We start from the raw sequence: 26,548 nt of genomic DNA on the forward strand, positions 1-26,548 counted from the left end.
GCATCAAATTAATGAAGTCATATTTTCATAATGATACTCCTTTATGCCATATTCTTCTCCGATCTATTACAGTCATAAATTCGACTAATATTAAAGCTGTTTCAAAACTTTTAGAAAACATTAAAATCCCTAGGGCATAATAAATCGAAAACCATACCTTTCTCTTAGAAGGAAAAGTTATAACGCATTTCATGCAATCAATTTTTATCAAATGCCTTAGTTGACGAGAATGATCTGTTAGATAATGCATTTGTAAATTGAAGAGGAAACACAAAGTCTATAAGAACAATATTAGTTTGTGGCCTAGCAATTAAAGACCTCACAATCATCAGAGGTGATGTCAAGTTCCTAAAGGAATAATAACAACCCTACAGAACGGTTTGAATAGCTGTATATCTCATTTTAATTAAATTTGTGAGATTCAAAACCCATGTCTTCTATCTGGTGTTAAGTCTGACGCCGCAATCGTATATGTGTGTGTCTAGGTACCATTAATTTTGTAGATTAAGTATGAGTATTTTTTCAACAGGATACTGTTTGTGTTGGATTCCTTTTCTGAACTGGATAATTACCTGTAGTCGAAGTGATACGATATCTACACCTGGTGATCCAATTCGAACACCCACGGTTAAAGAATCTGAGTCAACAAAAAATAACAATCAAGTATTAACAGTAACTCCCAAGCATTTTAAAACGACAACATTTCCACAACTATCAGGTTGGTTGCATTATTTGTGGCCGATTTATTTTCTTAAGTCATCAAATATCATCAAATGATAAAGTTCAAAATAATCCTGTTGTGTACCTGGCAAGCTCTGTGTATTGATCGAATAGACATAACTTAATGTTTTATAAAATTTAATTCAAAATACTTATAGCTTTTAAACTTCCTAGCAGCAAAGCACATAAATAATATGTCAAAAAGGAGCTTCGTTTTATTTTTTGAATCTACCAATTTTGGAATTTACATTAAAATTTATAAGAACATCCTATTTTTAAATATTTCTACGATACTAAGAAATCTTAATTTCTTCTATAAATTTAGGTATTGTACAATGATATTTTTTCTAAACAATCTTTTCTAAACAAGCATTGTGCAAAATGTGAAATTATATCAAAAGTCATGTATATGCCACAGATTTGAATTTATTTCAATCGCTACGATAATGATGTTTTACTCGTTGCTTGTATTTTAGGGTTAGATGGGGAGCCAATTAATTCAAGCTCAATGTTCACAGAACAAAATAGCGGTAACACAAACATTGGTGTGCTGAGAGACGCGTTAAACAAGACATTGCACCTACCCTTTCTCAAATGTTTACAAGATGCATCATTGAACGATTGTCTGTATATTTTATCAACGGAAATCATAATGTTAGGTAATCATGATGTTTCACTAACTTCCCTAAGAGAAGACTTTTGTATACTTCCATCTATTGAAAACAATAATTACACGCAGGTTCTTTTTGAGACAGGTGTTGAAAAAGTAGATCTTTTCTGGGAGATATACATTGATGTTTTAAATGTTGTCTTTTTTACATTTGGGAGCATATGCAATATTGTGACTATTTTAGTAATAATATCTAAGCCTCGTTTTAGGAAACCTTTCTATCTGAGCATTTTATCTTTATCTTTGGCCGATCTTCTTGTTCTTCTCAGTGACTTTTTGATGGTTTCTATCTACAATGAAGACTTGTGCCAGGTTCTTTATCAAAAGGAAATCATGCAAGCAGTTTCTTTTTCCACTTCTACATTTTCTTACCTGAATATTGTGTTGCTAGCAACAGTTCGCTATGTCACGTTTGCACATCCTATAAAAAGTCGCGTATATCTGAGAAACAAGTTGATTTTAAAAATCTCCATGGCAATGTTTCTCTCCAGTATAGGATATGCCGTGGCGATGGTGTATGCCACTTGGTTCTTCCTTATAAGATATGTTGGGATAATACACATATTAGAAGACGCTGTGTTTTTCCTCGGGTTCGTTATTCTGAACGTCATATTTCTTGTTCGTCGATTAATAATCGCAAAATCATCGCTGGCATCAGGTCATCTGAAAAAACGTATGACCTGTGTTGTATTGATAATATTGATGTTGAATACAGTTGCTTCTTTAACCACAGTTATTAGAGATTTATTTGAATCAGGCTATTTTGAGAAGGAAGAAATGACCTTTCTATTACCCTTTTTTAAGCATTTTCTATATTTTAGTCATTCTGTTAACCCTCTTCTGTACTTTTTTACGTCCCGGAGAGTAATAAAATTTCTTTATAGTAAATGTATAAAGTAGGGGTATTTCTTTATTTTTGTAGAAATCGTTTTTACAGATAATTTATTTTGTTTATTAACCTTGTTCGAAGCTTAAACATTCTCTTGTTATCTCATTTTTCAATCTTGATATCAAAATAATCAAAAATGCATAAATTGTTATATTTTGGAGAATAACTGCACCTTGTCAGACATTTTTCAGTGTACGGATGTACCTTTTTTTCTTGAAAAGTGAGTATGAGATGAAGTGTAATATGCATTTTAATGTAGATGATAAAACGTAATGAAAAAATATAAAAATTTAAGAATTTCTTGGTTATTGTAGAATTCTGCTGCTTTATTTTCTGTTGTATAATAATTCAAGTGTAAATATATGGAATAAAGATGTATCATCAATGTCTGAGTTAGCAACGTATTAGAAGTAAGGAGATAAATTGTCTGAAAATAATATTTACCGTAATGGATACTTTAATCAACGTCTAATATGTATTTGTGGTATATTTCTCAGATATATATATATATATATATATATATATATATATATATATATATATATATATATATATATATATATATATATATATATATATATAGAGGTGCTATAGCTGACCACTTTAAAAAGGTTTAAATAATCTTTGTTTTTCAGTAAATAGAATCTTGACTTCAATGCCATATATTATTTTTTGAAGGTAAGGATGGCAAACCAGTCAAAAAAAAAATAAAAAAAAAATAAGAAGAGTTTATCTTCACCTGCACAAGGTGTTTATGTCTTCCTGTTAATCTGACACGCAAATCTACGTAAAATCATCTTTTTGAATGAAGTAATTGACAGAACAAAAAAATCAGGATTCACTTTATAGTCATCTTTCGCAAGTTCTGTGGTCGTGCAACTGGTGATTCTAACTTCTTCATGGCACCTATTCCCCGCCTCTTTTTTTTTTTTTGTAGGTGATCGCGATTATATGATTTAAATGGACATAAATACCCTGTAAAGCCTTAGAGCTTTTGTTTCCAATTTTTAAATCAATAAAACATAATAATAAAACGTTAATAATGTCTTTCGATTACTTGTTTTATGTTTATGAATAGAAATTAATTTAAAGGAAAATGTAGATAAATAAGCATTTTTACACAATTATTCAAAGAATAAACAATAATTAAAAAAAATGAAAAAAAAATTTAATCTTTTAAAAAAAAATATAATATATTTTACCAAGTTACTTTGGTCATGTTTATAATTCAAAGATCAATACTTTTCTAGATCTTTATCAAAATGCATTAAGAGTTAATATTATTTTTATTCAGATGTGCTGTACTGACCACTTTAAAAAGGTTTAGTAAATAGAATCTTGACTTCAATGCCATATATTATATTTTAAAGGTAAGGATGGCAAACCAGTAAAAAAAAAAACCCGAGTTAAATCTTCACATCACTTATTTAACAATATACTCTTACAACCTACACAAGCTATATAGATTAAAGGTACATATATATATAAAAAGTATTTGTGTGATAATTCTTTTATTGAAAAAGGATTTAATTTACTACTACAAAAAATTCAATCATAATTTGATTTAAATTTACATGTTAAAAATGAAAAAAAAAATATTAAAGGATGTGCACTTTAAAGCCTTTTCATCTAAATTTGAAAGTTCAATTTCAGTTTTGGCTATTTTTCCTCTGGTGATTTTAACTTCTTCATTGTGTTTTGCATGTGAAGTTCCCCGTCTTTGATCACTTTCTTTTGTAAAAGAAAGTCATTTTTTCCCGATTATATGATATTACAAACGGATCGTTTCTCTCTTGGGTACTACTAAACAGAGGACAAAAATACTCCGTAAAGCCTTAGAACTTTTGTTTCCAATTTTTAATCAGTAAAACATAACACTAAAACGTTAATAATGTCTTTCGATTACTTGTTTTGTGTATATGCATAGAAATTACTTTAAAGAAAATGTACGATAAATAAGCATTTTTACACCATTATCTCAGAACGATATTAAACAATAATAAAAATAAATTATACCAACAAAAAAAAGTTTAAAATATTAGAAAAAAGATACAATCTTAAATGTATTAATTACCAAGTTCTACTTTGGTCAATTGTATCAGCATACAAATACTTTATCAAAGCATATACTTTTGTGATAACTAGATTTGTTCTTTATATAGGTTTATTATATGAATATCAATGATATTAAAAATAATGATAATGTTAATAATAATGACAGTAATGACAGTGTGCTGTACAAATGAAAAATAAGAAAAACATGACATTACTTACAAATGTAAATTCACATGAATGTAATGGTTACTAAAACATGAATAAAAATAGATTTACAAAATATGACAGACAGTTGACCTTTCTATTATAAAGATTTTATATATATTATATATATATATATATATATATATATATATATATATATATATATATATATATATATATATATATATATATCTTGCCCAAAACTGAAAAGAAAACCAGGGCCACATTGCATAAGATTTATTTCAAGGTCACCACCGACCACAGTGATACTGTACAATTAACCAAAAATCAATATACCTATGTAACCTCTAACTGTAGTTGTAAACAATAGCAAAAAGTATATCTCATATAATTAATTTAAACTTCTTCATAACAAAAGCCTATTAAACATCACTAGAGTTAAAATGAATAGCCAATATTATCAACAAAACATTCGAAACATATTTTATTTAAATAAATATTTTCAGACTTTACAAATATTAAAAGAATCCTACCAAAACATACTTTACTATTATGAGCAAAGCTAGATAAAAAAATATAAACTTACAGTTGTTGTCTTTTACCTGATGCTTTATACAATGCATCAACACACAGCCTTAGAATAGTGCAAAACATTTCTGTGCAAAATCATAAACTATGAAGTCACGTTATGATCACAGGAAGTGATGTTGAAATTTATCAAAATATTAAACAATACATTTTAATAAAAGTGTATTTTCCATCATTATTTGAAAAATTGCAATGACAAAAATTATTTTAAATGAAAAATATTAAACACTTTAACTGAACAGAATTTCTGTTACTAAAAATAGATGTGGAAATTACCCTCAAGGACAAACAGTATATGAAAACAAAGAGAGATAACGCTATTGTGAAAATCACCACATCAGACTTTTGAAGATAAGAATATATATAATTATAAAATACACGATTAAAAGTTGCTAATTACAATAAGTATGGACTCATTTAAATTGTCTGAAACAGGACATTGCCTTTGTTAAGTGTATTTCTTCACACAGTATTGTTGACCAACTTAAATATTCGTATTAAAAAAACTCTCATCTCTTTATAAGTCATCTCACAGAACCCCGCTCATTTCCATTAGCTGTTCCTCGCCAATTTCTCTCAAAGATTTCTCAAAGGGAACAAACTTCCACTTTATAATAGGCAAAGGTTTTCTTGGTTTGTCTTGTTTTTTGTAGTAAACGAACCTTCCTTGGCCCATGACTGGTAAACGGATTCCTTTGTAAAGATAAACAGTTCCTAGCTTCTCAGCACAGTTATCGTGGTACCACTCCATTAATTGTTCTAAATCATCCTCTTTGTATGGCTTCTTTTTCAGTCTCTTTTGTGTTATTTTTGCTGCTTTGTTCTTATCTATGACGGCATGATGCGTACCCTTGATCAGGAAAATATTTTCACAATCTATATCAAATTTACCACATCTTGTACAGGAAACTGCATATTCGGAATGATCCTTTTTTGACAAGCTTTCCTCCTGTTCTTTTTGTTGCTTTCTCTTTTCTTCAAGAAGGATTTCGTATCGACATTTCTTAAGCTTTTCTTTAAGCATCTCTTGCCTCATGTTGCAAATTTCGTTTACGGCATCCGTCATCAGCAGTGCTCTCTGCGTGTTGAGGTGTTCTCTAATAGTATGTTTGCCTTCACCAATTGTTATGTAGGTGCCCTCATCTTTTCGAATTCGTCCTAAATGAATAGGAGGCTTATAAAAAATTCATCTCTAATAGAGAGATGCAAGTATGGCATACATCTTCTATGAAAATATATTGCAACTAGATAAAGGATAAACAAGAAGCGATGACCCACACCACTCCCCTGTGTAACAGCAGTCCTTATTTTTGGGCGCGAGTTTTCCCTCTTATTCATAGAAATCGAGTTGATTCTATGTTATTGCTTAACCTCAAGGGATTACTGTATACATGTAATCAAACTTGATCCACATACAATGTTGCCTTAAATCAGTTTCACCAACATTGTTCTGATATTCATCTTCGTGAGTTTTTACGCCATTTACAGTCAATATTCCAAATTTGATCTCAAAATATTGCCATTCTCTTATCGAGTTTCAGTAATTAAATATTCCATTATATAACAACAAAAGTAAAACAATCATTACCTTTAAACTGTCTTGATGTTATTTCATTTCCAACACACATGTATCTAATCGCTCCTGAACATCTTTCGATATTAAGGCCCTCTCCCGCTATATCTGTAGCAATTATTCCCTGTAACTCGCCAGCGTTTAACTTATTGATAACATCGTCTTGTTGCTTCTGACTCATAGCTGCCAAAAAAGTATGTTGACTTATTCCTACAGAGTGAATGACTGTGGTAGATGTTATTTCTTTATAAAAATATTTTTTTGTTCTCCGTATCATTTTATTTTTTTTAAGCCTACTATTTGGTATAATTAAATATTTTCAAAAGTCTTTCCTTTTTATCTAATATATGTTTTTCATGAGAATGACATCAAATGGAATATTTATGGTCATTTTTGTTTTACAACTTTTAAAGCGCTTACGATTTTTACTCGTACTTTAAATGAAAAAAAACGATGTAATCAGGAAATTTGCTAAATGCTAATATAAATTTCAAAACAAATATCTTAATGAATTAAGTTAGTAACTGAAGGCTTTTCTAGATAACCTGTATGTTCCAGGTGCCTAGTCACCTGAGAACCTACAAACTAGTATGACCTTGTGAATTTTTACTCATCTAGTGTATAGACATATAATTTGGAATCTAGTCACTTAATTATTTACCTCGTTATATGAATATGTACCTTGTGTCTAGTCACCCAAATACTTATCTGGTGCCTAGTTACCTGCAGCTGATAACTATTCCTCATGCTTAGTCACCTACAGCTGAATACGATTCCCCGTGCCTAGTCACCTGATAACTAACACTGTACCTCATCAAATAATAACTTACTTGAAGCCTAAACACCTGATTACCGACCATGGCACCTAATCACCTAATTAATTACCTGGTACCCATGTACGTAATCACCTGATTTCTTACCTTTGGTCTCGTCATGTAATAATCTACCTCATGCCTAGACCTTCTGCCTACTATTCTATTTCCTACCTGTTACATATCTGGTGCCCAGTCATCTGATTACATGTACATACTTTGGTCCCTTGTCTGACCTGTTTTTGCATTCCTACATAGCAGGATTTTGTAACATTCATTCATATGTCGATTCGATACACTAGTATCCCAGTGGTCTTTAGACACCACGTGCACAATTCCAGCCTTTTGATCATCAACATTCCTTATTTATGTACATTTGAAGTCATATCATGTTATCATCTACATATGGTGTTTAAATCTCTAATCTTATTTCCTACTCCAGAGCGTTCCTCGAGTACAATCAGTTATTAAATCAGGCTAATGACAGATAAGTTGGTGTTTTCAGGGATTTTAACAACCTTGTTCAAATAAAATATGGATATTAGAAAGACTATTCAACAGTCTAGTTTGAAGTCATCGATTCGCAAGTTTTTCAGTCGATACAATGAGGTTGTCAGCAACCCAACATTGAGTCAAATACTGACTAAAATTTGTCATATCAATTGTTAGTCCATTATTTACAGATGATAGACGTGATAAGACTACAGAAATAAGGAAGGTTGACGATGAAAAAGAATGAATTGTCTACGACTCCCACTTCCCATTTTCTCGTTTACACATGGATCATGGATGTGACAGAGCGGCAGGGAATGTTAACTCCTTCATGGCACCTGATCCCATGTCTGATGCTTTAGAGGTCTGTGCCTGCCTGCTCTGCTTCTGATTTGTATTCTTTGAATAGACTTTGAGCTTGAATACAGTTTGATATCTATATATATCGCCAAATATCTCCAATTATTATATGACTGAATAATTTCCATCTTTTTGATTGGCTGAGATCCAACTATGTTAGAAAAATACTACGTTGTATTGACCTGCACGTGACGTTCCAGGTCAATACAAGAATTGATTCCTCTACATTGATCTAAAAATAGATCGGGAAATTCCAAAATGATACAAATTGTTTTGGAAAGCTATTTAAACGACTATGATTATTTTCATGTGAACAAAACATAAGCGAATATATATTTTCAGGTAAGGGTGGTAATAGGGGATGCAGGGACACCCCTCCAACACTTTTACTGATCGGTAATTTTTACTTTTTGGCAGTCAGTTTTCCCTGATAATACTTCTTCCTTTCAAAATCTATCCGATAAAAATAAATGACATTATATTTTTTTTCACGGCAACTAAAATTGTTAAAAAAAAACAATATTGAAACGACTGGTAAGGCTTATTTACATTTTAACTCTGCTTCTCTTTTGTATTTGGCTAGGACTTAATTAAATGCAAGCAAGTAATGGGCTTTATCATTTTATCAGTGAATCATATAATAAAACAATTATTGCTGTTTTTTTGGTCAATACAATGATTTAGCCATCTGTATTGACCTCAAAAACAGCAATAATTGTATAATATTTAATTCAAGCTCAAAAGTCCATTTGAACAAACAAATTTGGACCACAGAAAACAAGGACCTCCAAAAACATCCGTGTCGAGATCAGGTGCCATGGAGGAGAAAGCATTCCTTGTTCCATTTGGGAAAACGGGAAAATCTGAAGAAATTCGGAATGTAAATAATGGAATAACAATTAGGATAAGAAAACAATCAGTCTGCATTTTAATGACAGACTATATTTGCTGCTGATAAAATTATTGAATCAAACAGAACTTGCCAAAATTATGACTTCAATCGCTGTTCGTTCCTTTAAGTCTTCTCACTATGCCTATTCACTTGATTACCAACCTGGTGCCTAGCCCCCTGACTTGACTACTTAACTATGCCTTTTCCTGTGGTAGTCACCTGATTACTTAACTAGTGTCTGTTTATCTGATCATTTACCTTGTGCCTTGTCACGTGACTACTTACCTGGTGCACCGTCTCCTGATTGTTGTCCTGTCACGTGACTACTAACCTGGCGCACCATCTCCTGATTGTTGTCCTGTCACGTGACTACTTATCTGGTGCACCGTCTCCTGACTGTTGTCCTGTCACGTGACTACTTACCTGGTGCACCGTCTCCTGACTGTTGTCCTGTCACGTGACTACTAACCTGGTGCACCGTCTCCTGACTGTTGTCCTGTCACGTGACTACTTACCTGGTGCACCGTCTCCTGACTGTTGTCCTGTCACGTGACTACTTACCTGGTGCACCGTCTCCTGACTGTTGACCTGTCAGTCGTCCAAATTTGTAATTTTCCCGCTTTAAAAATTCTTCTAAGCAAAACACAAGTTCTCGTGTTCTGACAAATATGATAATTACAGAATCCTGCTTAACATTCTCTTGAAGTAGTTTCAAAAGTTTGTCAATGGGTCGGTCTTTTGACTGGTGAGTGAACATTTCTGTCATTTTTTTCTTCATATCTGATAAATAAACACATATTACCAAAGTTATATAAAGTCATGATTATAATAATTACAAATTTATATAATTTCTTTTTTTTTATTATCATGACAATACATACTTTTTTTTCTCAGCGATTTTAAACTATATCAAAAAAATTAATTCAAAATGCGAACTTTAAGAATCTAAAACATTTATGTGAAAGGATGATATGTATATTTTCCTTACTTTCTGTCCGATTTGCAAGGTCATTTTCAATTGTAACTAGAGATGGTTTCCCTAGATTTTCACGCTCTAGTTTTTCTTCCAGGGCAAGAAGGGTACTTTCACCGCGTAAACAAAGGTTAATTTCCAAGCATTCGCTCAGTATCTACAAAAAAAATTAAGCTCTCTTGTTAGATAATTTTTTTTTATTTGTATACGAAGTTTTCCAAATACCCGATTATAACAAAGAGCAAATGGGGGTGACGGGTTGCTCACTTTGCCAAGGTGTCTATGCGAACCTCCGTTTTCAGAGCTCAATGCTTTATTTGTTTGCAATTAGTACCATTTTATTTGAGGGGATTACTATTAAATTCATATTTCATGCTAGGTTCTTCTATGTATTCCAAACCAAATCCTCACATGCATTTTTAAGAAATCTTGGCTACACCATTTTTAGGAAGAAGCTGCTAAATATAAAATAAGATACCCGTAATATTGCAAAATCAAAATGACGGCTTGTTCACATCCTTTCTTGCCCGGGTTTGAACTTCGGAAGAATTCCAGGGGAAAAAGAAACCACTTCCAGTCAAACGAAACCTTTAACAAAGACACATAAATTGGAGAAATGACCATGGTGATAGCGCCTTGAATATCTGCAGATAGAACCAAGTGGAGCTCCCCTTGAGATTTTTAGAGGGTGCTAGGAGGGTGGGTAAGTGAGAGGGTTTCTGGGCTTCCTATTTCTGCATTGCTTACGTTAAGTGTTTATAGACTTTAAAGACAGGTTAATGTTTGTTAACATTTTTAAGAGATCAAGAGTGACATTATGTCAAGCTTTATAGTCTTAAATTTACAAATTCGTATTTGAAAGATTTCCTCGCATATTCATTAATTTTATATAAATTGTTTATAAGATTATAAATATAGCTTATTCTAGAGTTATCATTCACAAAACTTTCCAATTATCGATCAAAGAATTTCAATAATTTGTTTATCCTAATACATGTACCTGATGTTTTGTTGTTACGAAAAGAAGAAGGTATGGTTTTAGCTTTATTGCACCCTAAAAATGTAATGACATCAAAAAATTTTGAAACTGGCTTAAAAATTAGTTAGATAAATGACTCTGATAAAACAGGAAAGAATATGGCATGAAGGTTTACCATTCTGCAAATATGACGTCACTAACGTGAAGCATTTCTCTATTTTCAACAGAAAAAGCCTCAAAATGGCACATTTCAAGGGTGATTTTCCTTTAGAAAACAGTGTCCACAGCCGTCGCCCACGTTAATTTTTTGATATTTTGTGCAAAATTCAATAACAAATCATATATCTCAAGATCTTTGTGGGCGATGCCTGTGGACAATGTTATCTGAAAGAAAATTCCATTGAAAATTTGTGTCTTCTGCAACTTTTTATGAAATTACGGGAAAATGCATATGTTTATGACGTCATAATTAGCATTTAAAAACACATGTGAGAAAAATGACTCGTATGATTTTTCATGTTTGAATTTCAATTATTTAAAAAGCATGAGTTTTCAACTTTTGCACCAGTTTCGTTTTTTAGAAAATGACAGGGCAAAATTTGTATGGAAACCATACCTTCTTCTTTGGTTTTGACCATAAATTGCACATACTTTTTGACATTCAGAATTTCGCATACAAATGTAGCAGCACTATAACAGAGATTTTCAGACTTGCTTACCTTGAAATATTTAGCGTACAGCTTGATTTCTGTAGATAATGGTAAGTTTTTTCCCATTAGTGGGTGGGCTCTTTCTTCAAGCTTTTTACACCAAGTGATGTACTGGTTGGAGCGCTTATCGTCAGGAATCCCTAAGATCACATCCCTCATTGCTTCTTCATCTTCATCGTTTTCACTTAAATGATCTAGAAAATAAAATCTAAAATAAACAGATTTAAATTCTAAGAGTAAAAACATCAAGGTTTAAATACATTTCATTTTTCGACAAAGGCATATATTATATGCTGTACATATCTTCGAGTGTAAAGCGTATCAAAACAATACTGTACAGTCATGTACATAATCTATGTAGTCCGTTTTTATTTTCTGTGTTAGATATATAATTTACGGATACAGAATCAGTTAAATAGTTACATTGTGATGATAAGTGATAGAAATTATCGATAGTTTTTCTCATTTAATTGATGAGGTTTGGAGTCTGTCGTTCGAAGGAAACTGTAAAATCTGTTACAGTATGTGCTGACAAAAAAAAGATCCTTCATGGCTCAGAGGCAATAAATGCAGAGTACAAATCTTAATTTGCAGCTCACTTACGGCAAGTTTTTGCCTCCCAAAATAGGTAAACAACTCTTTAAGAAACGTTTAACAGGCAAACAAACATAATTACCTAAAAATATATAAGTTTCGAAATAACTACTAGATAATGTCTACCAAATCGATTCTCTTAGCTTGAGAGACGACTCTCTTTTTCTTATTCTCTCTCTCTCTGTCGTATATATATATTTAATAAACGGAGCGTTGTTTTTTACCTTTAGCCATCTGAACTTTCCTCTCCAGCTCCGCCATAAAAGTTTCAATTACCTCATCCACTGAATCCTTTATGGGCTGCTTTGGAAGCTGGATGATTTCTTAAAGAGAGACATACTTGTTCACAGTTATAGTAAAGATGCATAAGTTTGGCAATTGTACAAAGCAAACTAACAATTGGTTATAGGTGTAAGTATCGCAGAGGTTAAACAGATTTATACATGTAGAGCAGCATTCAGAAAATATTGACAATTAAATTAATTATATTCTTTACAAACGTTCAACCATAATATTTAAGCCGTGAAAAAAAAATGTTGAAAAGAATATTGAGATATAGAACACTTATCAAGTCCGTTGAAAAAAATTCAAATTTAGAGACGAACAATGCGGACCTCGAAAGAAGTAATGGTGGGATCATGTGCCATAAAGCAGTAAGCATCCTCTCATGATTGGTTAAACATAAAAATGAGAACACAATTCAGTGTAAAAATAATGGCCGAGCAATACCGGTATGTAAGAAAATGTCAGCTTGCATTTGACTTACTGATAGGGTGTATTTGCTGATGAATAATATACAATTATATAACTGCAAATTCAATAAAGGATGTTCCATTAATGATTCTCACCTGTTTTTACATTCTTCAAAAATTTATCGTAATTTTCCTTTTCTTTTGTGACAATAGACAATTCCTCTACGTCAAGATTTGCCATAATGCCAATGATGTGTGTCTTGGCTTTTTCTAAAGAGATCGCTGCCCCTGTCCCAAGAGTTGCTGTTAGACCTAATATCTAATAAACAATAGTCATTAAATTTTATTTTTTGTCTTGTGTGTTGTTACAATTATGGTATTTGTATGATGTATTTGTTTTGTAATATATTCAAGATTTATTGTGACATTTGTGCTAGCTATCTTGCATAGTTTCTTTCAGATATCCTAACTTACTTGTGGAACGCTGTATCCCTTATCTTTTTCTATGTGGTATCTTCGCATAACTTTATTAAAGATATGCTCGCCATATGTATGGTGACACTCATCAAACACGAGCAGTGTGAAACTACTGAGGATCTCAGGATCATTACCCGAGTCTATTGTATTCAAAATAAGTGCAGGGGTCATGATGATAATTGGCAAAAATTTAGCAAATAAATGCAAGTTTTTGCTCAGCTTGCTGCTGCCAGTTAACATCATTGTCGATTCCTTCAAAGGAAAGAAAAAGAAAACTAGATTAAACATAAAAAATAACATATTTTAAAATCACATAAAATCTTACGGAAAATATTTATCAATTGACAACAATATATAAATATCAAATCGATCAGGAATGAATTGGTATAAATATATCTTGAGTGTTTTAATAGAAAAAGATATTAAAATGACGACAGTTTTAGCAATCTTTGATTCTTTTAATTTTTGCTTTAAAAGTTTACGGGGGGCTGTTCAATAAATATTGTTTCCGTTGCTCGGAAAGAAAATTATGACGCCCTTTAATGATTAAGTCTAAAAGATTTAATTCAAATATTCTCTTTGTATTGAAACACATGTCCGTAACATTCTTATCCAATTTCCGATTGTTTTTAGAACTCATTTTGAGTATAATCCTTCGTATACTGGAATATGGCAGATGAAGGATATAGAGATAACGAACAGTATTCAACATCAAAGTCCATAAAATAATAGAAAATAGGAGCAGAGCAAACACGGACCTCCAATGATTTCATAGTCTTGTTTCTTCTTGCTGAAAGGTATTTTTTTTGTTTGGAAAATGAAGCAAGTCAAAGGGTGACAGAACTGGAGAATATTGTTGGTGTAGCAAAACATTAACTTCCTGTTTATCCCCAAACACCTAAACTCTTCAAGGCGTGTGGGTTTGAACGCTGTCATGAGGAAATTTAATGAAGTAGATTCCTGATTTTGGCTTCTTCCACTCATAAACCTTTCGATTTTTCTGTAAAACGTTTGCTCTCTAGACTCCTCCAGAAATTGAACTGCCTCCAAATAAGAATTTGATCAACAAGCAAGCTTATATTTAAGAAAATGGCATATAGGCCTAAACTCTCTTTGTCCTCTTATAGTTCTTTGCTCTTTTCAGACCTTTGCTGTTTTTGTCAAGTGCATGTTATTGTAATTTGTTTTGATGATATAATCCAATAGATTCAAGATTCAGTATCTATGTGAATATCATACAAATCTGGATAACTACAATTTCTGATTTTTAAAAGTAATTGTTTAGATATTCTTACACACTGTCATTTTTATTCATATTTTCAAAACAAAGGGATTGTGGAGTACTAAGCTTTCTCACATTCAAAAGTTTCTTTAAAATAATGTGAACTATCACTAAATTTATGCCAATATAATTTTCTTTGTGTCTTAAAGTCAATCAAACAACATAAGTAATAATTTATTGAATTTTGGTGAACAGAACATTGGTTGTTGCACGGCCTTGTCGCCAAAGACGGTCCCCATTTTGTGATGTCCATTTTATCATTATTGTTCAAAGAAATCCACCTGTACATGTGTCTATGATACAGACATTGGTTGCTGTAAATTTCACAAAATTTCAGTATTTATTTGGGATTCTTAACAAGTTTTATAACAGCCTTAATGTAGCGTTTCATTTCTCTCTAGTTTACTGATTCTTTACCATTTATTTTGTAATACAGTGTCTCGAATAGCCCTTGTTTTCCAGCTTCTCACAAATATATATTTGAAAATATTAGAGGAAAAATGGTCACATGAACTGATATCAATTCATTAAAGATTCATTCATGAGAGAAAGGCAAGCTTAATGCCATATGATATCTGTGTTGTATTTCAAAGAGTTCAGGACATAATTTATTGAACAGCCCTCGTACATGAATGAAGGTAAAAGAAAAGAACACTAGTAGCTACGAGAAGGATGTGGATATAACGAACAATATTCAATCTCCATAAAACAATACAAAATAGGAGCAAAGCAAACACGGACCTCCGAAACATCAGAGGTGGGATCAGGTGCCATGGAGGAGTGAGCATCCCCCGCTGACCGTTCACATCCGCCGTATACACATCAAAGAACAGGGGATTAATCAATCTTACTGTGAGCCCTATGTACCAATCAGGTAGAAGGAATATTCCGTGGTGAAATGCATTATAAAATCAAAGACATTACAATCAGGACGAAACAAGTAATTATAAGCCAAAATACGACCTGTCTATAGGTTATTTTCGTTCATAAGGTCATTGTTATGACAACCGAATTAACAAAACGCAGACTTAAAACAATGTGTTGAATTCCCCGTAATATCATTTTACTCGTCAGTAGCCTCTCGGTTTCAGAGTAAGCACCCAAGAAGCAAATAAGTTTGGAGACATAATCACAATGTGTCATAGGTGATACATTAAGCATAATAATTACTAGTAAGTTTTTGTCGTTTATAATCAGTAAAAAATACAAATATAAAGCAGGTGTGGCAGATTCTGTGGCGTGCTCTTTTTTCAAGTTACCTGGGATGTATATCAAGTTAAATGATTATTTTTTCATGTAGAAATCTTTCGTTATGGTCAAATTATTAATAGTGCTGGAATTATTTGTTTAATTTTGTTGGTTATTGATTCAGTACGCGTATCTTACTCTTTATTTGTAATTGTTCTCATTGAAGTAATTTTTTTTTTAAATTCTGAATGATATTTTACATTGTATAATTCTGCTAAACATCTACGGATCACTCAGGCTACCATACAATATATGGGGGTAATAGCGGATTTTCCTTTCAGACAAAAGACGCTCACTTCTCTTAGGTACCTGATCCCACAAAGTTTATTTCTAAGGGTCAGATATTTCATAACCTAATTACAGATTTGTATTGCTTTTTTTCAAGCCGATCACTGTTCGTTACCTCTTTTAGACCTTTTTTTTTTTTTTTTTTTTTTTTTTTTTTTAGATATTCTTAACCATTTTTTAAAGTTATAAATATCATTAAATGGAAAATTTAATTTAATGTGACCTACTTCATACTCAGGTAATAATAGCTTGACAGCTTTATAGTGCTGAGCAACTAATACTGCATTATTGGCTAAAACGCCAACATGTCCTAGAAAAGATAAAATTATATGATAAAAACATCATTAATCGTGTCTAATAAGAAAATGAAAGATTCAAAATTAAATAAATCACAAAAGATCACTCTGTGAGATCAATGTTTTATAGCTCTATAAGAAAAACAGATTCTTGTCTGCGCAGAAAAAATGTCCTACATCACAATGCTCACCTGTGACACCTTGGTTATACTTCTTTTCATAAAAGTACTCAGTTTAATTGGCAATTTATTCATTATCACATTGATCGTTGGTGACGGAATATCCAAGGAAAATAATGTAATAGCCCAGTCAATAGATCTAAAATTTATCATATTTCCCATTTTATAAAAATTAACCACAATTCTAACCTTTCTTCAATAGATCCTATGAAATACAAACCTTAGTGCAATTATATAAAGATATTTATTATATGATTAAATAATTCCTATCTTTCTGATTGCCTAAGATCCAATGATGTAGAAAAAAATACAACGTTATATTTACCTGCACGTGACGTTCAAGGTAAATATACGGATTTATCTTACAGAGCCTGACATGTCCTTTTCATGGCAACCATAAAATATAATTTTAAAAATTTCAAATAAATACGACTGGTAATGTTTAATTACATTTTAACTCTGCTGCGTCTCTTTTTGTAATTGGATAGGGCTTCAGCAAATGCAAACAAGCAATGAGTTGTATCATGTTATCATTGGATCATATAATAAAACAATTATTGCTGGGTTTTTTTTCAGTCAGTAAGATTATTAAGCAATCTTCGAAATACAATATTTAATTCGCCTTTCGGGCTAGCTCCTCAGATGGCTCATCATATTGACCTCAAAAACAGCAATGATTGTACAATGAATAAATTAAGATTTGCTTCTATAGAAAATAGAATTGAAGTATTTTTGGGAATGGAGAAATTTGCTCATATATCATTTATTTGATTAATGTACTCAAATATTCGCTTTCTGCAAAATGCAAGAGTTTTTCATTTTCACTAAATATGTTTTCGGATATCTGGGCTTATAGAGGATACTTTGATATAAAAAATTGAGAGAGAGAGAGAGAGAGAGAGAGAGAGAGAGAGAGAGAGAGAGAGAGAGAGAGCTAGTCAATATAGATGATATCTCTGGAAGTATAAAATATTGGTCAGTTATCTAGTATATTGATAGAGCTTTTTATGTGGAAAGTATCTTGTTCTTTAAAAAGCTATTTCGAGAATGCTTTGTTCATAGTCTCCTTAAACTTGTCCAATTGACTTTGGAGAAAGTAAAAATGGTCTAAAACACACACATTGACAAATGACAATTCTTGGTCATAAATTTTCCTTAGTAGGGCTTAAAGAATCATATTTTTTCAAAAACGTTTTTTCTAGAAAATACATGGAAGACTTTGAAGAACGAGTAAACCAAAGTGTGCCTAAGAGAGAAATACTGTGAAAATGAAGTGAAAATGTTGAATTTTATTGTACCTTCTGGATTTTTCTTAAGGTGGTCTTTGATGATGTCGAATGCTATTCTTGTTTTTCCTGTCCCCGTATCTGAGCACACAATTGTATTGCATCCTCTCTTTGCAATTTCCGTTAATTCAATTTGAAACAATCTGAGGTTCAATCCTTTCTGCTCTTTTGTGTCCATTTCCTCTGCATAAGAAATAAAAGTCATTTGAAATAAAATACTTTAAATAATAGAAAAGAAACATATTTGTAGACAATGTTTATTAAGGGCTCGAGTTTTCTTCTGATGTAAGTTTTTTTTTAATAATTCGACTTCATATAATACAGATTAGGCCTGTTAATAACGGAGCTCAATCGGTACCCCTACTCATTTCAAGAAATAGTTGGAAGATTTGCTCTCAAAGACTGTAATAGATTTAAGTAATAAAACTTATGACTTTTGCAACTTTGTAGTATACAACCACAAAGTAATTCCAATTTTTTTAAAAGGAGCATGTGAATCATCTTACTTCGTAATTGATCATTTGCAATATTTAATAAAAACATCCTGAATGTACACAGAGGTAATATAAAACTGATATTGAGAAAAGTACCTGCGTTTCTGATTGAGACTATTTATGCTAAATTTGGGGACCATGTCTGTCAACTCTCTATTCAAATTCCCATGGATATCAATTGTTGAGAGGATGTGCTCCTTTTTGCTAAAGTCTATTTTTTGTAATTGGAGATGCATTCATGCTTTTTAAATTTCTGTTAGTGAGAATGTTAATTCTGTTTCATTATTAGCCCTTAAGTAAAAAAAATATTCAATGAAAGATTACCATTTTCCTCATCCGATAGGATATCGATATTCTCTAATTTCTTTTCTATTTCCATAGTGGTTTCGTCATTCTCTAACTGAAATTTCTCAAAATCTTCTAAAAATATTAATATAAGAATGTTTATTTTGAGATATTAACAGTTACATGAGCAATCAAGAAATGTCATTCAAACCAACAGAAGTTTTGATAATGTGTAGGAATAGTATGAATAAAGATGTACTTGCCGTCACACTTTTCTTCTTTGTCTTCCTCTGCGTCACTCTCAGCCTTCCTCTTTGTTCCTCTGCGTCTCTGAAATTCTTTAAGCAAGCAAACAACAAATATAAGTAATCCACAAGTTAATAAAACTTTTATAAAATTCTAAATTTTCTGCTTTTTAACAGAAATCAAAAATTTCTAAATTTTCTGCTTTTCAAAAGAAATTGAACAAGATTTAACACGTTACCTGTGAATGCAGTTTCTTCTATATCACGAATCACGAGGTTGAGACATTTTGCTCCTGGCAAGTGGTAAAGAGAAAGATGTTCATCTTTTAAGATGATACTGCTGAAAGCTTTATTTATTTCGTCCTTTACTTTATTGTCCGGTGGCTGGTTGATCGGAAATTTGTAACACATAAAGAGGGATCCCATAAAGCATTCTAAATTGCATTCATATTTTTTGATAAACATTATAAAATCAAAGATTGATATCATCATGTTAATTTCTTGGTCATTTTCCAACGGGCAAACCAGATTTTGAGATTCCCGTGCAAAATTTTTTAATTCATTTAAAACGTTGTGGAATGTTCTCCTTGTTTCTGCGACTCCTCTTTTACGCAGGCATTGATACATTTGTAGGCATTTTTCTATCGCACCCTCTTTCCGAATGAATCTTTCTATTCCATTAATGATACATCCTAGATCTTTAAGGAAGGTATCAGTGAGTGTCATAGATAAACCACTCTCATTGGGATCGCTCAGTGTTACATTTTTGTATATCTTGAAAGCCTCTGTAAAAAAGACAAAAATCTTTTAAAAGTAATATGCATATAAAGAAATAGTTATTTTCTTGAATGTTGCAGAATAATCATCAAGGTCGAGAAATGTTATTTGAAAGATAAAAGCCAAGGCATTAACCGAGGCTTTTCTTTTTCAAACAACATTTCGAGTCCGAAAAGGTTATTCTGCATCATTCACGACAACAAGGACTTTATTTCTATTCTACTTAGCAGCTTTAAAATACAATTGATCGTTTCTCTATAGAGAAGTAGGGAGGTCAGTGAAATAGCCCCGCTTTAGAAACCTACATTTATCAGCTACTTTCTGCAATATACACTGTTTAAATTGCAAAAGACGGCACATTAATGTGGTCTCAATGTAATTCGTTCTTACTTTGTAAGTCAAATGTACATTTCAACCGCACAGGTTTGATATGTGTTTTCTGATCTAAAATTTTTTGAAGACGTTCGTGATTTATTGGAGAATAATGTCCGAGGCATTTCTTTGATCTCGGCAATAATCGTAGTAGAATTACAATTAATATAAAAAAAAATGTTAAAATCTAAATGAAACAAGTGCTAACCAATGAAATGCATTTTTACTAGTCAGTCATACCGATATAACAAAAATAAGAAGAACACGGATACATGACATTTTTAACATGTACATGTAACATGGAATTAGCTTTTCAACTGTGAAAAATGACAAAATGACTTTACTGACAAACGCAGATTGGTCAATTACATATGATATCAATACATAAAGGAGGATTATTGAAGAATTTGAATTAGCTTTCGAAATAGGGTTGAAATCACTTGCTTAACACACAAAGATTAGTCCATTTGTAGGGAGTTCTAAAAAGATATTCAAATCTAACGATCTTATTAAAAGTATCGTAAAAGGTTTAATGATTCCATTTTTCATATACCATGAAACATGGAGATAATGAAAAGTATTCAAGATCAAAGGTCTATAAAAAATACAAAATAGGAGCAGAGCAATCACGGACCTCTGAAACATCAGAGGTGGGATTAGGTGCCATGGAGGAGTAAGCATCCCCTGCCAAATGGTCACACCAGCCGTATGCTCCTTGTCATGTTCGGGAAATAACAGACTAACAATAAGTATGAAAAACGTCTGATTTGACTAAAGTAAACACTTACTATCTCCTCGAGCAACGCAAAGCGTCAAATGCTCTTCCAATTCGACTATCTTTTCTGCTAGCTTCCTCTCCCTTTCCTCCATATCTTTGATTTTCTGGACATATTTCTGTTCAGCATTTTCATCAAGTGACATTGTTTCAATGCGGTTTATTTCTACCTCGAACTGTGTTGTTTTATTTTTTGATGAGAAATAGGTATCCATTCTTTTAGAAATTTCTCTAATAATCTGAAAATGTTTCTGGAAATCTGTATCTGACATCCAGGTGTCTGCTACATGACCGTATACTTCATTCCTCATGAGTCGAATTCGCTCGATATCGTCCCCTATTAAAATATGACCTGGTTCTGGCATTGTGTCGCCTCCCCAACCGTTTGTCGGTTTTGGAACATTAGAACATACATTTCTAATCAGAGTATAAAGAAATGTTATGTCCAGGTCTGAATAATTAGAAGCAGTTGATGCCATCTTAAGAAGGTCTTTTTGCTTTTCCTGTAATTTTTTGATTTTTTTTACCGCCTTTTGTTCGATGTCGCTCGGAGGAACTTCATTTTCGAGAATTAGGCGAAGCATGTTTGATTCATGGTCAATTATGGCGATTCCCAACCGGACAAAATTTCCCCGTGACCCTGGTGCCAACGCCATTCCTGGATGAATAAAAATATTGATTCTTTGTTTTTATATAGTTTTAAGTATAATAGAAACTTGCAATTGTTGAATAATAAATATTTATTTATTCTGTGTGTGGCTATTTTTACCATTCCCCATATATAATTCAAAATGCTCCAAACTATAATACACAAACGCTTAATCAGAAAACTAAATTAATCATTTTTTATTAATTATTTTAACTACCAATTATTTATATTCGCTATGTTTTTCTACTTAGCTAACTGTGAAATTAATTTGAATACCATTTCCGTGTATCCTCACGCAAAGAAATATACACGGCGATAACAGATAACGTGCGATAACGGAACGTCACAATGAGGCTACAGTAACATTCGTAAAAATGCAATGATATAGGGCAGCGATAAAATCAAATATTGAGTATATTTAAGTTACTTCCAAACATGTAACATGTAACTATTTTTTGCCATCATTTTGATATCCTTTCACAGTGTGACAGAATGTCATTTTCATTCAATGAATAAAGTACAGCATTTCACTTAAAAAAAGTTACAATAGAATGTATTGATTAAACTTTCAGAACAAAATAAAATATATTAATCGATGTGTAAAGTATGGAACTATCCTTAAATCGGTGTATACATGTCTCTGAAATCAAATGATATATTATTTCAAATGTTTTGTGCAAATGTTAATATTTGGTTTTACACCTATATTAAAACACAGGCATCTGTTTTTGGCATTGGGACAATCTCCTCATGCATATGAGACAAAAAACCATTTTAAAATCATTTTTTCAAAATTATTTTATTTTGAAATGGTTTAATTTCACCATTTGTTAACTCAATTAACCTTTTCATAGGGGTCACTTCCGGTATAGACACTAAGATTCAATAAGTGCCCGATTCGCCTTCTGATTTTGTATAGTTGATCCACCTTTTTTGCAGCCCAGAGGACCGGGCTGCTCTGTACATATAATTTTAAGTGTTGGTATATGGGGATTGGGGTGGGAGTAGTTATTCAAAATTAAAGGTTTTCATACATGGAAAAGACTGTTAATCAGAATGTTCTTTCCGTTCATAAATTACGAGATACATAATATATTTACTTCCATAAAGTGAATCTGTAAAATTATATATGTTTTTCATTTTGATATATAAATTTACTTATCATTTACTATCTAAACAACGACAGGTCCCTTTTTTAGAACATCGAATTTTACTTCTCGCATAAAAACGTACTCTGCACAATTCGTATTTTATATTCTAAAATTGAAAATTATATACATTTTTGAATATAGGTGATGCATGTGTCTAACTTCAATTTATATTTTATGCAGCCAACATTTACTCGAGGAACTGAAGTTTGGTATCGTTTTTGTTTGACATTTATCCCACTATAAGTTTTCCAAATATTCGCGACTATCGTCTCCATCTATTAGACGCAAGCATTTCACACATATCGAAGCGGTTTGATGATCAAGAGTCATTTCCATAGCTTACTTTATAATATTAGAGATGGCAATCGATTGCAGAATTGCTAATCGGTTAACCGCAAAACATTCCGACCGATTATCCGCTTAGTCGTATCAAGATATACATTTTGACATTTTCTGTTTATTATTTTGATTGGGGGATTTTCTGTACCTAAGAATATATTTTATTTCGATTTCAATAGACAAGAAAAATTAAGAAAACCATGAATCTTACTTGAGAAACCAGACGGAAAATTTTCCAACGCAGAATAGATGTTAAAGAAATTAATTCTGCGTTATCACCATAATCAGAACTAGCCTATGTCTGAGCAAGAAGAAAAGGATCGAACTCTACTACAAGAGACAAATACAATTTATTCCTGTTCAAACTACGTAAATACCAGCTGAAACAGGCCAGTCTCTAAAAGCAATGATCTCCAAGCTAGACAAATTTGAGCTCTGCTGAACTCTCACTTTGTTTACAATTTAATTACAACGCTCTTTATAATAATAATAATATATAGTTTAATTTAAACGGCAAAATATAGACATACTGTAATTAAAAGTGCTTAACGGTGAAGTTTCAAATATAATTAAAAACAAGAGGCCCATGGGCCACATCGCTCACCTGAGAAGCTTTGACCATTCTGACCAGATTTCCCCCTTGTTATACATAATGCATCCCCACCCTACCCCACTGATCATAATTTAGACATTTTGAAATCTACACTACCCCATGATCCTTCCATGGGCACATATGTTTCAGCTTTTTTGGCCCAGTGGTTCCTGAGAAGAAGATTTTCAAAGATTTTTCCTATATATTTCTATGTAAAACTTTGATTCCCTATAATGGCCCCGCCCTTCCCCCGGGGGTCATGATTCCTACAATTTAGAATTTACATTACCCCAGAATGCTTCCACATAAGCTTCACTTTTTCTGGCCCAGTGGTTCTTGAGAAGAAGATTTTCAAAGATTTTTCCTATATATTTCTATATAAAACTTTGATTCCCCATTGTGGCCCCGCCCTTCCCCCGGGGGTCATGATGTGAACAATTTAGAATCTACACTATACCAGGATGCTTCCACATAAGTTTCAGCTTTTCTGTCCAAGTGGTTCTTGAGAAGAAGATTTTCAAAGATTTTTCCTTTATATTTCTATATAAAACTTTGATTCCCCATTGTGGCCCCGCCCTTCCCCCAGGGGTCATGATGTGAACAATTTAAAATCTACACTATCCCAGGATGCTTCCACATAAGTTTCAGCTTTACTGGCCCAGTGGTTCTTGAGAAGAAGATTTTTTAATGACCCAACCCTATTTTTGTCTTTTCTTGATTATCTCCTCTTGCGAGGGGATATGTCCCTTCATTTTAACAATTTAAATTCCCCTTCACCCAAGGATGCTTTGTACAAAGTTTGGTCAAAATTGGCCCAGTGGTTCTTGAGAAGAAGTCGAAAATGTGAAAAGTTTACAGACGGACAGACGGACAGACGGACGACGGACAAAATGTGATCAGAGAAGCTCACTTGAGTCTTCGGCTCAGGTGAGCTAAAAAAACAGCAACACAGGACTATCTGGGTAACGGCATGATGTTATAAAATCAGTAATTAACACTTTACGAATTGACCAATTCCACTACGTATACCGTGCAATCTCAATGTGGAGATCTCCAAATATTTTTAATTATAAGATGTGTAAAAAACACTAAATAAAAATCTATGCAGCGCTTTCCTTTAAAAAAAAAACACAATAGGATTTTAAGGAAACTGCGCTCAAATTTACATATATTTTATTTTTTCCGAGGAACCAATTACAGATTTGCTAACCGATTAGCATCGTTCCGACCGATTAATCGATTAACCGGTTACAAGTTGCCATCCTTACTTTATATATTTCCCGGGCGACGTTTGATGGTTACATCAATGTTTTCTTGTTATATTTGTATTGTTTATAAGAAAAATAAGATTGATCTCAACTTTTTTTTTCATTTCAAGCAGCTACGCTTTTGCGGACGACAAACAGATAATGAAGCATATCCATATTAAAAGCTATTATATGTATATTCTTTTTGAACACTTACACTAACCAGTTTGTTTATTTTTGTTTCGGGGAAACCCGTTCTTATTTAATAATGATACCAAAAATATTCAATCGTTCCTAATTATTTTGAGCTCTATATATGTATTATTCAAAATCTTGATTTTTTTCCCACACCCTATTGTTTTGACCAAATTATATAGGCTATCAAATTCATAACGATGTAAAAACAAAAGGAAGGTACTTTCGGTTTACGTTCCGAGAAACAAGGAGAGTGTGGATTCGTTTATTTTAATTATTTGTTTATCGGAAACTCAACTATAGAGAATATATCATAAATATGTTTTAAGTACCTCTTTATTCGTGGAAATAAAACGTTACGTTGTCCAATTTTTCAAGGTTAATTAACAAATAATAAAAATGTCATTGTTCAGATAAAAAGTCTTTGTGTTAAGCACATCCTTAGGTTGTGGATTAAATAAACGGCGAACATATACACAAGGCATGTTTAATTTGCCGGAAAACCGAAATTAATTAAAATCTTACCTTATGTGTGAAGCAAATGTTGTGTTTTCAAATGCATTACACAAAAAACAACAGCTCGTATCAAATAGTGCTAGCAATTCTATAAATAGTTTGTCTCTAAAGTGAAGATCATAAAATTTAAAGCCCACGATTAATTTTACCGGGTTTTAACGTTTTTTTCCTTACTTTAATCTTTTATTACACTAAACATGTTTTGAATTTCACGTTCTTTTTTCAACACATGCAAATGTGAATTTTAAAATGTTATAAGAAATATTACATTTTTGATTGTAATGTTTTTGTTATTTTATATATTTTGCGTCGATATTTTGCAAAATTGAATAATACAAAATGTAAAAACTCTTTTGGTTATTTAAATTGAGAATAATTTTGCACACAGTGGTTATATCTATATATATATATATATATATATATATATATATATATATATATATATATATATATATATATATATATATATATATATATACACACATTAAGTTGTTTCCTAATCCACAGAAGAATTCAAGTTCCTTTTTAATAGATAAAACATAATGTGCCGACTTTCTGGCTTTCAGACATGGCAATCTGAGTACTTATAACATTTGATTCGTATTTAGTAAGAATTTCATTGATTAAATTCCACCGATTATAAATCATCTTTGTGTTCAGGACCCCTTGTCATCATTGGGAAGTAACGGGG

The 26,548-nt window shown here is 32.0% G+C and overlaps 4 protein-coding genes across 6 annotated transcripts in view; 1 reads left to right on the top strand and 3 right to left on the bottom strand.

Annotated features, from left to right (window-relative positions):
• Positions 1-391: 391 nt before the first annotated feature.
• Positions 392-2,575, top strand: LOC134235899 (uncharacterized). The gene is made up of 2 exons (XM_062718079.1): positions 392-718; positions 1,197-2,575. Exons 1-2 carry the CDS (start codon positions 511-513, stop codon positions 2,288-2,290), a joined length of 1,302 nt encoding a protein of 433 aa, XP_062574063.1. The 5' UTR covers positions 392-510; the 3' UTR covers positions 2,291-2,575.
• Positions 2,576-5,338: 2,763 nt separating this feature from the next.
• Positions 5,339-19,129, bottom strand: LOC134235880 (interferon-induced helicase C domain-containing protein 1-like). Of its 2 annotated transcripts, XM_062718043.1 has the most exons (12): positions 19,039-19,129; positions 18,233-18,403; positions 16,687-16,769; positions 13,639-13,893; positions 13,321-13,483; positions 12,697-12,795; positions 11,888-12,072; positions 10,205-10,346; positions 9,805-9,996; positions 9,502-9,528; positions 6,676-6,843; positions 5,340-6,245 (listed from the first exon to the last, which is right to left on the bottom strand). In XM_062718043.1, the coding sequence occupies exons 1-12, from the start codon at positions 19,091-19,093 to the stop codon at positions 5,617-5,619; spliced, it is 2,169 nt and encodes a 722-aa protein (XP_062574027.1). In that variant the 5' UTR covers positions 19,094-19,129; the 3' UTR covers positions 5,340-5,616. The 2 variants fall into 2 exon arrangements, with proteins under 2 accessions (XP_062574028.1, XP_062574027.1); XM_062718044.1 differs by lacking the exon at positions 9,502-9,528 and having other exon boundaries at positions 5,339-6,245; positions 9,778-9,996.
• Positions 19,130-19,200: 71 nt separating this feature from the next.
• On the bottom strand, positions 19,201-25,914 carry LOC134235868 (uncharacterized). Its single transcript, XM_062718031.1, has 4 exons — positions 25,867-25,914; positions 21,182-21,826; positions 19,484-20,029; positions 19,201-19,337 (listed from the first exon to the last, which is right to left on the bottom strand). Exons 2-4 carry the CDS (start codon positions 21,822-21,824, stop codon positions 19,201-19,203), a joined length of 1,326 nt encoding a protein of 441 aa, XP_062574015.1. The 5' UTR covers positions 21,825-21,826; positions 25,867-25,914.
• A 180-nt stretch (positions 25,915-26,094) lies between these two features.
• The window catches only part of LOC134235884 (uncharacterized), a 76,182-nt gene continuing 75,728 nt past the window's right edge, over positions 26,095-26,548 (bottom strand). For both annotated transcript variants that reach the window (XM_062718055.1, XM_062718059.1), the window contains exon 7: positions 26,095-26,106. The gene's annotated coding sequence lies outside the window, so the exon portion shown is untranslated. The remainder of the gene's footprint in view (positions 26,107-26,548) is intronic.

This window comes from Saccostrea cucullata, unplaced genomic scaffold (assembly GCF_032062105.1).
Source record: "Saccostrea cucullata isolate Sc308-1 unplaced genomic scaffold, CSIRO_AGI_Scuc_v1 ctg337, whole genome shotgun sequence".
Taxonomy (NCBI): domain Eukaryota; kingdom Metazoa; phylum Mollusca; class Bivalvia; order Ostreida; family Ostreidae; genus Saccostrea; species Saccostrea cuccullata.